Source organism: Hyperolius riggenbachi, chromosome 1, assembly GCF_040937935.1.
Source record: "Hyperolius riggenbachi isolate aHypRig1 chromosome 1, aHypRig1.pri, whole genome shotgun sequence".
Lineage (NCBI taxonomy): Eukaryota > Metazoa > Chordata > Amphibia > Anura > Hyperoliidae > Hyperolius > Hyperolius riggenbachi.
This window is the reverse complement of record NC_090646.1, coordinates 671616327-671631882: the sequence shown is the minus strand read 5'-3', so window position 1 is coordinate 671631882 and position 15556 is coordinate 671616327. Positions and strand designations below refer to the sequence as shown.

The 15556-nt window shown below is 61.4% G+C and overlaps 1 protein-coding gene across 4 annotated transcripts in view; it reads left to right on the top strand.

Moving 5' to 3' along the window:
- DNAI1 (dynein axonemal intermediate chain 1) overlaps positions 1-15556 on the top strand; it is a 269556-nt gene that overhangs the window by 44197 nt on the left and 209803 nt on the right. For all 4 annotated transcript variants that reach the window (XM_068253053.1, XM_068253042.1, XM_068253033.1 and 1 more), the window contains exon 4: positions 1184-1279. In XM_068253053.1, the coding sequence (XP_068109154.1) occupies positions 1184-1279 (96 nt within the window). The remainder of the gene's footprint in view (positions 1-1183; positions 1280-15556) is intronic.

Below are 15556 nucleotides of genomic sequence, written 5' to 3'. Positions count from 1 at the left end.
TATATTTATTTACAATTAAACAATGCAGATTGCCTGGCTGTCTTGCTGATCCTCTCCCTCTACTACTTTAAGCCACAGACCCTGATCAACCATATGCAGGTCCGATGTCTATGACAAATCTGACAAGATTAGCGGCATGCTTGTTTCAGGCGTGTGATCTAGACCCTACTAACCAGAAAGATCAGCAGCACTGCCAGGTAATTGGTATTATTTAAGAGGAAATAAATATGGCAGCTTCCATAAGTCTTCAAAATATTCAGTTTCACTTCAGTAGTTATTCCCATAATACAACAATTTTTCAATCGGTGAGTAAATACTCATATCATTGCTTTATGTCCATGAAAACCCCGGTATACATCCAGGGCACTCCTGCAGCCTCCTCATCTTACTGTGCCGTATAATCCAGCGGGCAGGCAGCTGTTTCAGGCGGTTACAGAGGAGCCAGTGAGGCCTCAGAGATGAACAATTACTAGAGGGGGGTGTGCAGATCCACAGGGAGATGTGATGTCACCGATCCACGGGAGATGTGATGTCACCGATCCACGGGAGATGTGATGTCACCGATCCACGGGAGATGTGATGTCACCGATCCACTGGAGATGTGATGTCACCGATCCACGGGAGATGTGATGTCACCGATCCACGGGAGATGTGATGTCACGATCCACGGGAGATGTGATGTCACCGATCCACGGGAGATGTGATGTCACCGATCCACGGAGATGTGATGTCACTGATCCACAGGGTATGTGATGTCACTCATCCAGGGGAGATGGGATGTCACTCATCCAGGGGAGTTGTGATGTCACTCATCCATGGGAGATGTGATGTCACCGATCCACGGGAGATGTGATGTCACTCATGCAGGGGAGATGTGATGTCACAGATCCACGTGAGATGTGATGCCACTGATCCACGTGAGAGGTGATGTCACTGATCCACGTGAGAGGTGATGTCACTGATCCACGTGAGAGGTGATGTCACTGATCCACGTGAGAGGTGATGTCACTGATCCACGAGAGAGGTGATGTCACTGATCCACGAGAGATATGATGTCACGGATCCATAGGGGATACGATATCACCAATGCACGGGGGAGGTGAGGTCACTGATCCATGGAAGATGTAATGTCACCGACATGTCCCATTTATCGTGTATTGCTGACGTCTTTCTGCCTGTGCAGGATGAAGATGACTCTACAGAGGCGGATGGAGCTGATGAGTGGACTCAGGCCAGGACCCTGGTGAAGCCCCCGGACCAGCTGGAGCTGACTGAGGCTGTGAGTATGGCTGGGATACAGAGGTGTATTATGTGTGTGTCACAGGTATGAGCAGCAGAGATGGGACTCCAGCAGGCATAAATCCTATTCCAGTAATATCGTTCAATCAATGTGCATATTCTGGAGAAATCTCAGGGAAGTATAAAGCAAAGACAAATTACCAGACATGGTTTGTGTGAAGCGGTTATCACAGGAAATTCTCTTCACTAAACATCTCCAACAATCGTGCAGCATCGGCCACCCTACAAGCACGCGTCACGCTAATCCAGCAGCATCGGCCACCCTACAAGCACACATCACGCTAAACCAGCAGCATCGGCCACCCTACAAGCACGCGTCACGCTAAACCAGCAGCATCGGCCACCCTACAAGCACGCGTCACGCTAAACCAGCAGCATCGGCCACCCTACAAGCACGCGTCACGCTAAACCAGCAGCATCGGCCACCCCACAAGCACGCGTCACGCTAAACCAGCAGCATCGGCCACCCTACAAGCACGCGTCACGCTAAACCAGCAGCATCGGTCACCCCACAAGCACGCGTCACGCTAAACCAGCAGCATCGGCCACCCTACAAGCACGCGTCACGCTAAACCAGCAGCATCGGCCACCCCACAAGCACGCGTCACGCTAAACCAGCAGCATCGGCCACCCTACAAGCACGCGTCACGCTAAACCAGCAGCATCGGCCACCCCACAAGCATGCGTCACGCTAAACCAGCAGCATCGGCCACCCTACAAGCACGCGTCACGCTAATCCAGCAGCATCGGCCACCCTACAAGCACGCGTCACGCTAAACCAGCAGCATCGCCCACCCCACAAGCAGCGTCACGCTAAGCCAGCAGCATCGGCCACCCTACAAGCACGCGTCACGCTAAACCAGCAGCATCGGCCACCCTACAAGCACGCGTCACGCTAAACCAGCAGCATCGGCCACCCTACAAGCACGCGTCACGCTAAACCAGCAGCATCGGCCACCCTACAAGCACGCGTCACGCTAAACCAGCAGCATCGGCCCCCCTACAAGCACGCGTCACGCTAAACCAGCAGCATCGCCCACCCTACAAGCACGCGTCACGCTAATCCAGCAGCATCGCCCACCCTACAAGCACGCGTCACGCTAAACCAGCAGCATCGGCCACCCCACAAGCACGCGTCACGCTAAACCAGCAGCATCGGCCACCCTACAAGCACGCTTCACGCTAAACCAGCAGCATCGGCCACCCTACAAGCAAGCGTCACGCTAAACCAGCAGCATCGGCCACCCCACAAGCATGCGTCACGCTAAACCAGCAGCATCGGCCACCCCACAAGCACGCGTCACGCTAAACCAGCAGCATCGGCCACCCTACAAGCACGCGTCACGCTAAACCAGCAGCATCGGCCACCCTACAAGCACGCGTCACGCTAAACCAGCAGCATCGGCCACCCTACAAGCACGCATCATGCTAAGCCAGCAGCATCGGCCACCCTACAAGCACGCGTCACGCTAAACCAGCAGCATCGGCCACCCCACAAGCACGCGTCACGCTAAGCCAGCAGCATCGGCCACCCCACAAGCACGCGTCACGCTAAACCAGCAGCATCGGCCCCCCTACAAGCAAGCGTCACGCTAAACCAGCAGCATCGGCCACCCTACAAGCACGCGTCACGCTAAAGCAGCAGCATCGGCCACCCTACAAGCACGCATCACGCTAAGCCAGCAGCATCGGCCACCCCACAAGCACGTGTCACGCTAAACCAGCAGCATCGGCCCCCCTACAAGCACGCGTCACGCTAAACCAGCAGCATCGGCCACCCCACAAGCACGCGTCACGCTAAACCAGCAGCATCGGCCACCCCACAAGCACGCGTCACGCTAAACCAGCAGCATCGGCCCCCCTACAAGCACGCGTCACGCTAAGCCAGCAGCATCGGCCACCCTACAAGCACGCGTCACGCTAAACCAGCAGCATCGGCCACCCTACAAGCACGCGTCACGCTAAACCAGCAGCATCGGCCACCCTACAAGCACGCATCACGCTAAGCCAGCAGCATCGGCCACCCCACAAGCACGTGTCACGCTAAACCAGCAGCATCGGCCCCCCTACAAGCACGCGTCACGCTAAACCAGCAGCATCGGCCACCCCACAAGCACGCGTCACGCTAAACCAGCAGCATCGGCCACCCCACAAGCACGCGTCACGCTAAACCAGCAGCATCGGCCCCCCTACAAGCACGCGTCACGCTAAACCAGCAGCATCGGCCACCCCACAAGCACGCGTCACGCTAAACCAGCAGCATCGGCCACCCTACAAGCACGCATCACGCTAAGCCAGCAGCATCGGCCACCCCACAAGCACGCGTCACGCTAAACCAGCAGCATCGGCCCCCCTACAAGCACGCGTCACGCTAAACCAGCTGCATCGGCCACCCCACAAGCATGCGTCACGCTAAACCAGCAGCATCGGCCACCCCACAAGCACGCGTCACGCTAAACCAGCAGCATCGGCCACCCCACAAGCACGCGTCACGCTAAACCAGCAGCATCGGCCCCCCTACAAGCACGCGTCACGCTAAACCAGCAGCATCGGCCACCCCACAAGCACGCGTCACGCTAAACCAGCAGCATCGGCCACCCTACAAGCACGCGTCACGCTAAACCAGCAGCATCGGCCACCCTACAAGCACGCATCACGCTAAGCCAGCAGCATCGGCCACCCCACAAGCACGTGTCACGCTAAACCAGCAGCATCGGCCCCCCTACAAGCACGCGTCACGCTAAACCAGCAGCATCGGCCACCTTACAAGCACGCGTCACGCTAAACCAGCAGCATCGGCCACCCCACAAGCACGCGTCACGCTAAACCAGCAGCATCGGCCACCTTACAAGCACGCGTCACGCTAAACCAGCAGCATCGGCCACCCCACAAGCATGCGTCACGCTAAACCAGCAGCATCGGCCACCCCACAAGCACGCGTCACGCTAAACCAGCAGCATCGGCCACCCCACAAGCACGCGTCACGCTAAACCAGCAGCATCGGCCACCCTACAAGCACGCGTCACGCTAAACCAGCAGCATCGGCCACCCCACAAGCACGCATCACGCTAAACCAGCAGCATCGGCCACCCCACAAGCACGCATCACGCTAAACCAGCAGCATCGGCCACCCCACAAGCACGCATCACGCTAAACCAACAGCATCGGCCACCCCACAAGCACGCGTCACGCTAAACCAGCAGCATCGGCCACCCTACAAGCACGCGTCAGCAGCCAAATCCACTGCGGGTAACTGGGCTGAATTAGTGGAGCCAGCCTGGGGAGGGGCAGCTGCTTCTGTGAGTCGGCCGAGCTGACTTCTCACCTCAGAGTCTGTGTGGTCGAAAAATGACATCCAGCAAGTCCAACCGGAATATTAAACATTAGGTCACATTCTCTCCCGCTCCCTCACATATACCATTAGATCCAGGAAGGCAAAACAAAACCCCTACAAGGCTTGAGTCAATTCATCTTTAAAGGGAGCCTGCAGAGTGAAATTGTAACTGCGCATGCGCGGCCCGTCCGGGTACCCGGCTCAATCACATGTGCATCGCTGTATGCCTCCTGTGCATGCGTGGCCCGTCCGGGTACTCGGCTCAGTCACATGTGCGTCGCTGTATGCCTCCTGTGCATGCGTGGCCCGTCCGGGTACTCGGCTCAGTCACATGTGCGTCGCTGTATGCCTCCTGTGCATGCGTGGCCCGTCCGGGTACTCGGCTCAGTCACATGTGCGTCGCTGTATGCCTCCTGTGCATGCGTGGCCTGTCCGGGTACCCGGCTCAATCACATGTGCGTCGCTGTATGCCTCCTGTGCATGCGTGGCCCGTCCGGGTACCCGGCTCAATCACATGTGCGTCGCTGTATGCCTCCTGTGCATGCGCGGCCCGTCCGGGTACCCGGCTCAATCACATGTGCGTCGCTGTATGCCTCCTGTGCATGCGCGGCCCGTCCGGGTACTCGGCTCAATCACATGTGCGTCGCTGTATGCCTCCTGTGCATGCGCGGCCCGTCCGGGTACTCGGCTCAGTCACATGTGCGTCGCTGTATGCCTCCTGTGCATGCGTGGCCCGTCCGGGTACCCGGCTCAGTCACATGTGCGTCGCTGTATCCCTTCTGTGCATGCGCGGCCCGTCCGGATACCCGGCTCAATCACATGTGCGTCGCTGTATGCCTACTGTGCATGCGCGGCCCGTCCGGGTTCTCGGCTCAATCACATGTGCGTCGCTGTATGCCTCCTGTGCATGCGCGGCCCGTCCGGATACCCGGCTCAATCACATGTGCGTCGCTGTATGCCTTCCTGTGCATGCGCGGCCCGTCCGGGTACCTGGCTCAATCACATGTGCGTCGCTGTATGCCTTCCTGTGCATGCGCGGCCCGTCCGGGTACCCGGCTCAATCACATGTGCGTCGCTGTATGCCTCCTGTGCATGCGCGGCCCGTCCGGGTACCTGGCTCAATCACATGTGCGTCGCTGTATGCCTTCCTGTGCATGCGCGGCCCATCCGGGTACCTGGCTCAATCACATGTGCGTCGCTGTGTGCCTTCCTGTGCATGCGCGGCCCGTCCGGGTACCCGGCTCAATCACATGTGCGTCGCTGTATGACTCCTGTGCATGCGCGGCCCGTCCGGGTACCTGGCTCAATCACATGTGCGTCGCTGTATGCCTTCCTGTGCATGCGCGGCCCGTCCGGGTACCCGGCTCAATCACATGTGCGTCGCTGTATGACTCCTGTGCATGCGCGGCCCGTCCGGGTACTCGGCTCAATCACATGTGCGTCACTGTATGCCTCCTGTGCATGCGTGGCCCGTCCGGGTACTCGGCTCAGTCACATGTGCGTCGCTGTATGCCTCCTGTGCATGCGTGGCCTGTCCGGGTACCCGGCTCAATCACATGTGCGTCGCTGTATGCCTCCTGTGCATGCGCGGCCCGTCCGGGTACCCGGCTCAATCACATGTGCGTCGCTGTATGCCTCCTGTGCATGCGCGGCCCGTCCGGGTACTCGGCTCAATCACATGTGCGTCGCTGTATGCCTCCTGTGCATGCGCGGCCCGTCCGGGTACTCGGCTCAGTCACATGTGCGTCGCTGTATGCCTCCTGTGCATGCGTGGCCCGTCCGGGTACCCGGCTCAGTCACATGTGCGTCGCTGTATCCCTTCTGTGCATGCGCGGCCCGTCCGGATACCCGGCTCAATCACATGTGCGTCGCTGTATGCCTACTGTGCATGCGCGGCCCGTCCGGGTTCTCGGCTCAATCACATGTGCGTCGCTGTATGCCTCCTGTGCATGCGCGGCCCGTCCGGATACCCGGCTCAATCACATGTGCGTCGCTGTATGCCTTCCTGTGCATGCGCGGCCCGTCCGGGTACCTGGCTCAATCACATGTGCGTCGCTGTATGCCTTCCTGTGCATGCGCGGCCCGTCCGGGTACCCGGCTCAATCACATGTGCGTCGCTGTATGCCTCCTGTGCATGCGCGGCCCGTCCGGGTACCTGGCTCAATCACATGTGCGTCGCTGTATGCCTTCCTGTGCATGCGCGGCCCATCCGGGTACCTGGCTCAATCACATGTGCGTCGCTGTATGCCTTCCTGTGCATGCGCGGCCCGTCCGGGTACCCGGCTCAATCACATGTGCGTCGCTGTATGACTCCTGTGCATGCGCGGCCCGTCCGGGTACCTGGCTCAATCACATGTGCGTCGCTGTATGCCTTCCTGTGCATGCGCGGCCCGTCCGGGTACCCGGCTCAATCACATGTGTGTCGCTGTATGCCTTCCTGTGCATGCGTGGCCCGTCCGGGTACCCGGCTCAGTCACATGTGTGTTGCTGTATGCCTCCTGTGCATGCGCGGCCCGTCCGGGTACCTGGCTCAATCACATGTGTGTTGCTGTATGCCTCCTGTGCATGCGCGGCCCGTCCGGGTACCCGGCTCAATCACATGTGCGTCGCTGTATGCCTCCTGTGCATGCACGGCCCATCCGGGTACTCGGCTCAATCACATGTGCGTCGCTGTATGCCTCCTGTGCATGCGCGGCCCGTCCGGGTACTCGGCTCAATCACATGTGCGTCGCTGTATGCCTCCTGTGCATGCGCTGCCCGTCCGGGTACTCGGCTCAATCACATGTGCGTCGCTGTATGCCTCCTGTGCATGCGCGGCTCGTCCGGGTACTCGGCTCAATCACATGTGCGTCGCTGTATGCCTTCTGTGCATGCGCGGCCCGTCCGGGTACCCGGCTCAATCACATGTGTGTCGCTGTATGCCTCCTGTGCATGCGCGGCCCGTCCTGGTACCCGGCTCAATCACATGTGCGTCGCTGTATGCCTCCTGTGCATGCGTGGCCCGTCCGGGTACTCGGCTCAATCACATGTGCGTCGCTGTATGCCTCCTGTGCATGCGCGGCCCGTCCGGGTACTCGGCTCAATCACATGTGCGTCGCTGTATGCCTCCTGTGCATGCGCGGCCCGTCCGGGTACTCGGCTCAATCACATGTGCGTCGCTGTATGCCTCCTGTGCATGCGCGGCCCGTCCGGGTACTCGGCTCAATCACATGTGCGTCGCTGTATGCTTCCTGTGCATGTGCAGCCCGTCCGGGTACCCGGCTCAATCACATGTGCGTCGCTGTATGCCTCCTGTGCATGCGCTGCCCGTCCGGGTACCCGGCTCAATCACATGTGCGTCGCTGTATGCCTCCTGTGCATGCGCGGCCCGTCCGGGTACCCGGCTCAATCACATGTGCGTCGCTGTATGCCTCCTGTGCATGCGCGGCCCGTCCGGGTACCCGGCTCAATCACATGTGCCTCGCTGTATGCCTCCTGTGAATGCTCGGCCTGTCCGGGTACCCGGCTCCATCACATGTGCGTCGCTGTATGCCTCCTGTGCATGCGCGGCCCGTCCGGGTACCCGGCTCAGTCACATGTGCGTCGCTGTATGCCTCCTGTGCATGCGCGGCCCCTCCGGGTACCCGGCTCAGTCACATGTGCGTCGCTGTATGCCTCCTGTGCATGCGCGGCCCGTCCGGGTACTCGGCTCAATCACATGTGCGTCGCTGTATGCCTCCTGTGCATGCGCGGCCCCTCCGGGTACCCGGCTCAGTCACATGTGCGTCGCTGTATGCCTCCTGTGCATGCGTGGCCCGTCCGGGTACCCGGCTCAATCACATGTGCGTCGCTGTATGCCTCCTGTGCATGCGTGGCCCGTCCTGGTACCCGGCTCAATTACATGTGTGTCGCTGTATGCCTCCTGTGCATGCGCGGCCCGTCCGGGTACCTGGCTCAATCACATGTGCGTCGCTGTATGCCTCCTGTGCATGCGTGGCCCGTCCTGGTACCCGGCTCAATTACATGTGTGTCGCTGTATGCCTCCTGTGCATGCACGGCCCGTCCGGGTACTCGGCTCCATCACATGTGCGTCGCTGTATGCCTCCTGTGCATGCGCGGCCCGTCCGGTTACCTGGTTCAATCACATGTGCGTCGCTGTATGCCTCCTGTGCATGCGCGGCCCGTCCGGGTACTCGGCTCAATCACATGTGCGTCGCTGTATGCCTCTTGTGCATGCGTGGCCCGTCCGGGTACTCGGCTCAATCACATGTGCGTCGCTGTATGCCTCCTGTGCATGCGCTGCCCGTCCGGGTACTCGGCTCAATCACATGTGCGTCGCTGTATGCCTCCTGTGCATGCGCTGCCCGTCCGGGTACTCGGCTCAATCACATGTGCGTCGCTGTATGCCTCCTGTGCATGCACGGCCCGTCCGGTTACCTGGTTCAATCACATGTGCGTCGCTGTATGCCTCCTGTGCATGCGCGGCCCGTCCGGATACCCGGCTCAATCACATGTGCGTCGCTGTATGCCTCCTGTGCATGCATGGCCCGTCCGGGTACCCGGCTCAATCACATGTGCGTCGCTGTATGCCTCCTGTGCATGCGCGGCCCGTCCGGGTACTCGGCTCAATCACATGTGCGTCGCTGTATGCTTCCTGTGCATGTGCAGCCCGTCCGGGTACCCGGCTCAATCACATGTGCGTCGCTGTATGCCTCCTGTGCATGCACGGCCCGTCCGGATACCCGGGTCAATCACATGTGCGTCGCTGTATGCCTCCTGTGCATGCGTGGCCCGTCCTGGTACCCGGCTCAGTCACATGTGCGTCGCTGTATGCCTCCTGTGCATGCGCTGCCCGTCCGGGTACCCGGCTCAATCACATGTGCGTCGCTGTATGCCTCCTGTGCATGCGCGGCTCGTCCGGGTACTCGGCTCAATCACATGTGCGTCGCTGTATGCCTTCTGTGCATGCGCGGCCCGTCCGGGTACCCGGCTCAATCACATGTGTGTCGCTGTATGCCTCCTGTGCATGCGTGGCCCGTCCTGGTACCCGGCTCAATCACATGTGCGTCGCTGTATGCCTCCTGTGCATGCGCGGCCCGTCCGGGTACCCGGCTCAATCACATGTGCGTCGCTGTATGCCTCCTGTGCATGCGCGGCCCGTCCGGGTACTCGGCTCAATCACATGTGCGTCGCTGTATGCCTCCTGTGCATGCGCGGCCCGTCCGGGTACTCGGCTCAATCACATGTGCGTCGCTGTATGCCTCCTGTGCATGCGCGGCCCGTCCGGGTACTCGGCTCAATCACATGTGCGTCGCTGTATGCCTCCTGTGCATGCGTGGCCCGTCCTGGTACCCGGCTCAGTCACATGTGCGTCGCTGTATGCCTCCTGTGTATGCGCTGCCCGTCCGGGTACCCGGCTCAATCACATGTGCGTCGCTGTATGCCTCCTGTGCATGCGCGGCCCGTCCGGGTACCCGGCTCAATCACATGTGCCTCGCTGTATGCCTCCTGTGAATGCTCGGCCTGTCCGGGTACCCGGCTCCATCACATGTGCGTCGCTGTATGCCTCCTGTGCATGCGCGGCCCGTCCGGTTACCTGGTTCAATCACATGTGCGTCGCTGTATGCCTCCTGTGCATGCGTGGCCCGTCCTGGTACCCGGCTCAATCACATGTGCGTCGCTGTATGCCTCCTGTGCATGCGCGGCCCCTCCGGGTACCCGGCTCAGTCACATGTGCGTCGCTGTATGCCTCCTGTGCATGCGTGGCCCGTCCGGGTACTCGGCTCAATCACATGTGCGTCGCTGTATGCCTCCTGTGCATGCGTGGCCCGTCCTGGTACCCGGCTCAATCACATGTGCGTCGCTGTATGCCTCCTGTGCATGCGCGGCCCCTCCGGGTACCCGGCTCAGTCACATGTGCGTCGCTGTATGCCTCCTGTGCATGCGTGGCCCGTCCGGGTACTCGGCTCAATCACATGTGCGTCGCTGTATGCCTCCTGTGCATGCGTGGCCCGTCCGGGTACTCGGCTCAATCACATGTGCGTCGCTGTATGACTCCTGTGCATGTGCGGCCCGTCCGGGTACCCGGCTCAATCACATGTGCGTCGCTGTATGCCTCCTGTGCATGCGCGGCCCGTCCGGGTACCCGGCTCAATCACATGTGCGTCGCTGTATGCCTCCTGTGCATGCGCGGCCCGTCCGGGTACCCGGCTCAATCACATGTGCCTCGCTGTATGCCTCCTGTGAATGCTCGGCCTGTCCGGGTACCCGGCTCCATCACATGTGCGTCGCTGTATGCCTCCTGTGCATGCGCGGCCCGTCCGGTTACCTGGTTCAATCACATGTGCGTCGCTGTATGCCTCCTGTGCATGCGCGGCCCGTCCGGGTACCCGGCTCAATCACATGTGCGTCGCTGTATGCCTCCTGTGCATGCGCGGCCCCTCCGGGTACTCGGCTCAATCACATGTGCGTCGCTGTATGCCTCCTGTGCATGCGCGGCCCGTCCGGGTACCCGGCTCAGTCACATGTGCGTCGCTGTATGCCTCCTGTGCATGCGCGGCCCCTCCGGGTACCCGGCTCAGTCACATGTGCGTCGCTGTATGCCTCCTGTGCATGCGCGGCCCGTCCGGGTACTCGGCTCAATCACATGTGCGTCGCTGTATGCCTCCTGTGCATGCGCGGCCCCTCCGAGTACCCGGCTCAGTCACATGTGCGTCGCTGTATGCCTCCTGTGCATGCGCGGCCCCTCCGGGTACCCGGCTCAGTCACATGTGCGTCGCTGTATGCCTCCTGTGCATGCGCGGCCCGTCCGGATACCCGGCTCAATCACATGTGCGTCACTGTATGCCTCCTGTGCATGCGTGGCCCGTCCGGGTACTCGGCTCAATCACATGTGCGTCGCTGTATGCCTCCTGTGTATGCGTGGCCCGTCCGGGTACTCGGCTCAATCACATGTGCGTCGCTGTATGACTCCTGTGCATGTGCGGCCCGTCCGGGTACCCGGCTCAATCACATGTGCGTCGCTGTATGCCTCCTGTGCATGCGCGGCCCGTCCGGGTACCCGGCTCAATCACATGTGCGTCGCTGTATGCCTCCTGTGCATGCGTGGCCCGTCCGGGTACCCGGCTCAATCACATGTGCGTCGCTGTATGCCTCCTGTGCATGCGCGGCCCGTCCGGGTACCCGGCTCAATCACATGTGCGTCGCTGTATGCCTCCTGTGCATGCGCGGCCCGTCCGGGTACCTGGCTCAATCACATGTGCGTCGCTGTATGTTTCCTGTGCATGCGTGGCCCGTCCGGGTACCCGGCTCAATCACATGTGCGTTGCTGTATGCCTTCTGTGCATGCGCGGCCCGTCCGGATACCCGGCTCAATCACATGTGCGTCGCTGTATGCCTCCTGTGCATGCGCGGCCCGTCCGGGTACCCGGCTCAATCACATGTGCATCGCTGTATGCCTCCTGTGCATGCGCGGCCCCTCCGGGTACCCGGCTCAATCACATGTGCGTCGCTGTATGCCTCCTGTGCATACGTGGCCCGTCCGGGTACCCGGCTCAATCACATGTGCGTCGCTGTATGCCTTCTGTGCATGCGCGGCCCCTTCGGGTACCCGGCTCAGTCACATGTGCGTCGCTGTATGCCTCCTGTGCATGCGTGGCCCGTCCGGGTACCTGGCTCAATCACATGTGCGTCGCTGTATGCCTCCTGTGCATGCGCGGCCCGTCCGGGTACCTGGCTCAATCACATGTGCGTCGCTGTATGCCTCCTGTGCATGCGCGGCCCGTCCGGGTACCCGGCTCAATCACATGTGCGTCGCTGTATGCCTCCTGTGCATGCGCGGCCCGTCCGGGTACCTGGCTCAGTCACATGTGCGTCGCTGTATGCCTCCTGTGCATGCGTGGCCCGTCCGGGTACCCGGCTCAGTCACATGTGCGTCGCTGTATGCCTCCTGTGCATGCGCGGCCCGTCCGGGTACCTGGCTCAATCACATGTGCGTCGCTGTATGCCTCCTGTGCATGCGCGGCCCGTCCGGGTACCTGGCTCAATCACATGTGCGTCGCTGTATGCCTCCTGTGCATGCGCGGCCCGTCCGGGTACCCGGCTCAATCACATGTGCGTCGCTGTATGCCTCCTGTGCATGTGCGGCCCGTCCGGGTACTCGGCTCAATCACATGTGCGTCGCTGTATGCCTCCTGTGCATGCGCGGCCCGTCCGGGTACCCGGCTCAATCACATGTGCGTCGCTGTATGCCTCCTGTGCATGCGCGGCCCGTCCGGGTACCCGGCTCAATCACATGTGCGTCGCTGTATGCCTCCTGTGCATGCGCGGCCCGTCCGGGTACCCGGCTCAATCACATGTGCGTCGCTGTATGCCTCCTGTGCATGCGCTGCCCGTCCGGGTACCCGGCTCCATCACATGTGCGTCGCTGTATGCCTCCTGTGCATGCGCGGCCCGTCCGGGTACCCGGCTCAATCACATGTGCGTCGCTGTATGCCTCCTGTGCATGCGTGGCCCGTCCAGGTACCCGGCTCCATCACATGTGCGTCGCTGTATGCCTCCTGTGCATGCGTGGCCCGTCCGGGTACCCGGCTCAGTCACATGTGTGTCGCTGTATGCCTCCTGTGCATGCGTGGCCCGTCCGGGTACTCGGCTCAATCACATGTGCGTCGCTGTATGCCTCCTGTGCATGCGCGGCCCGTCCGGGTACTCGGCTCAATCACATGTGCGTCGCTGTATGCCTCCTGTGCATGCGCGGCCCCTCCGGGTACCCGGCTCAATCACATGTGCGTCGCTGTATGCCTCCTGTGCATGCGTGTCCCGTCCGGGTACTCGGCTCAATCACATGTGTGTCGCTGTATGCCTCCTGTGCATGCGTGGCCCGTCCGGGTACTCGGCTCAATCACATGTGCGTCGCTGTATGCCTCCTGTGCATGCGCGGCCCGTCCGGGTACTCGGCTCAATCACATGTGCGTCGCTGTATGCCTCCTGTGCATGCGTGGCCCCTCCGGGTACCCGGCTCAATCACATGTGCGTCGCTGTATGCCTCCTGTGCATGCGTGTCCCGTCCGGGTACTCGGCTCAATCACATGTGTGTTGCTGTATGCCTACTGTGCATGCGCGGCCCATCCGGATACCCGGCTCAATCACATGTGTGTTGCTGTATGCCTACTGTGCATGCGCGGCCCATCCGGATACCCGGCTCAATCACATGTGCGTCGCTGTATGCCTCCTGTGCATGCGCGGCCCGTCCGGGTACTCGGCTCAATCACATGTGCGTCGCTGTATGCCTCCTGTGCATGCGCGGCCCCTCCGGGTACCCGGCTCAGTCACATGTGTGTCGCTGTATGCCTCCTGTGCATGCGTGGCCCGTCCGGGTACTCGGCTCAATCACATGTGCGTCGCTGTATGCCTCCTGTGCATGCGTGGCCCGTCCGGGTACTCGGCTCAATCACATGTGCGTCGCTGTATGCCTCCTGTGCATGCGTGGCCCGTCCGGGTACTCGGCTCAATCACATGTGCGTCGCTGTATGCCTCCTGTGCATGCGTGGACTGTCCGGGTACTCGGCTCAATCACATGTGCATCGCTGTATGCCTCCAGTGCATGCGCGGCCCGTCCGGGTACCCGGCTCAATCACATGTGCGTCGCTGTATGCCTCCTGTGCATGCGCGGCCCGTCCGGGTACCCGGCTCAATCACATGTGCGTCGCTGTATGCCTCCTGTGCATGCGCTGCCCGTCCGGGTACCCGGCTCAATCACATGTGCGTCGCTGTATGCCTCCTGTGCATGCGCGGCCCGTCCGGGTACCCGGCTCAATCACATGTGCGTCGCTGTATGCCTCCTGTGCATGTGCGGCCCGTCCGGGTACCTGGCTCAATCACATGTGCGTCGCTGTATGCCTTCCTGTGCATGCGCGGCCCGTCCGGGTACCCGGCTCAATCACATGTGCGTCGCTGTATGCCTCCTGTGCATGTGCGGCCCGTCCGGGTACCTGGCTCAATCACATGTGCGTCGCTGTATACCTTCCTGTGCATGCGTGGCCCGTCCGGGTACCCGGCTCAATCACATGTGCGTCGCTGTATGCCTCCTGTGCATGTGCGGCCCGTCCGGGTACCCGGCTCAATCACATGTGCGTCGCTGTATGCCTTCTGTGCATGCGCGGCCCGTCCGGATACCCGGCTCAATCACATGTGCGTCGCTGTATGCCTCCTGTGCATGCGCGGCCCGTCCGGGTACTCGGCTCAGTCACATGTGCGTCGCTGTATGCCTCCTGTGCATGCGTGGCCCGTCCGGGTACCCGGCTCAGTCACATGTGCGTCGCTGTATCCCTTCTGTGCATGCGCGGCCCGTCCGGATACCCGGCTCAATCACATGTGCGTCGCTGTATGCCTACTGTGCATGCGCGGCCCGTCCGGGTTCTCGGCTCAATCACATGTGCGTCGCTGTATGCCTCCTGTGCATGCGCGGCCCGTCCGGATACCCGGCTCAATCACATGTGCGTCGCTGTATGCCTCCTGTGCATGCGCGGCCCGTCCGGGTACTCGGCTCAATCACATGTGCGTCGCTGTATGTTTCCTGTGCATGCGCTGCCCGTCCGGGTACCCGGCTCAATCACATGTGCGTCGCTGTATGCCTCCTGTGCATGCGCGGCCCGTCCGGGTACTCGGCTCAATCACATGTGCGTCGCTGTATGCCTCCTGTGCATGCGCGGCCCGTCCGGGTACTCGGCTCAATCACATGTGCGTCGCTGTATGTTTCCTGTGCATGCGCTGCCCGTCCGGGTACTCGGCTCAATCACATGTGCGTCGCTGTATGCCTCCTGTGCATGCGCGGCCCGTCCGGGTACTCGGCTCAATCACATGTGCGTCGCTGTATGTTTCCTGTGCATGCGCTGCCCGTCCGGGTACTCGGCTCAATCACGTGCGTCGCTGTATGCCTCCTGTGCA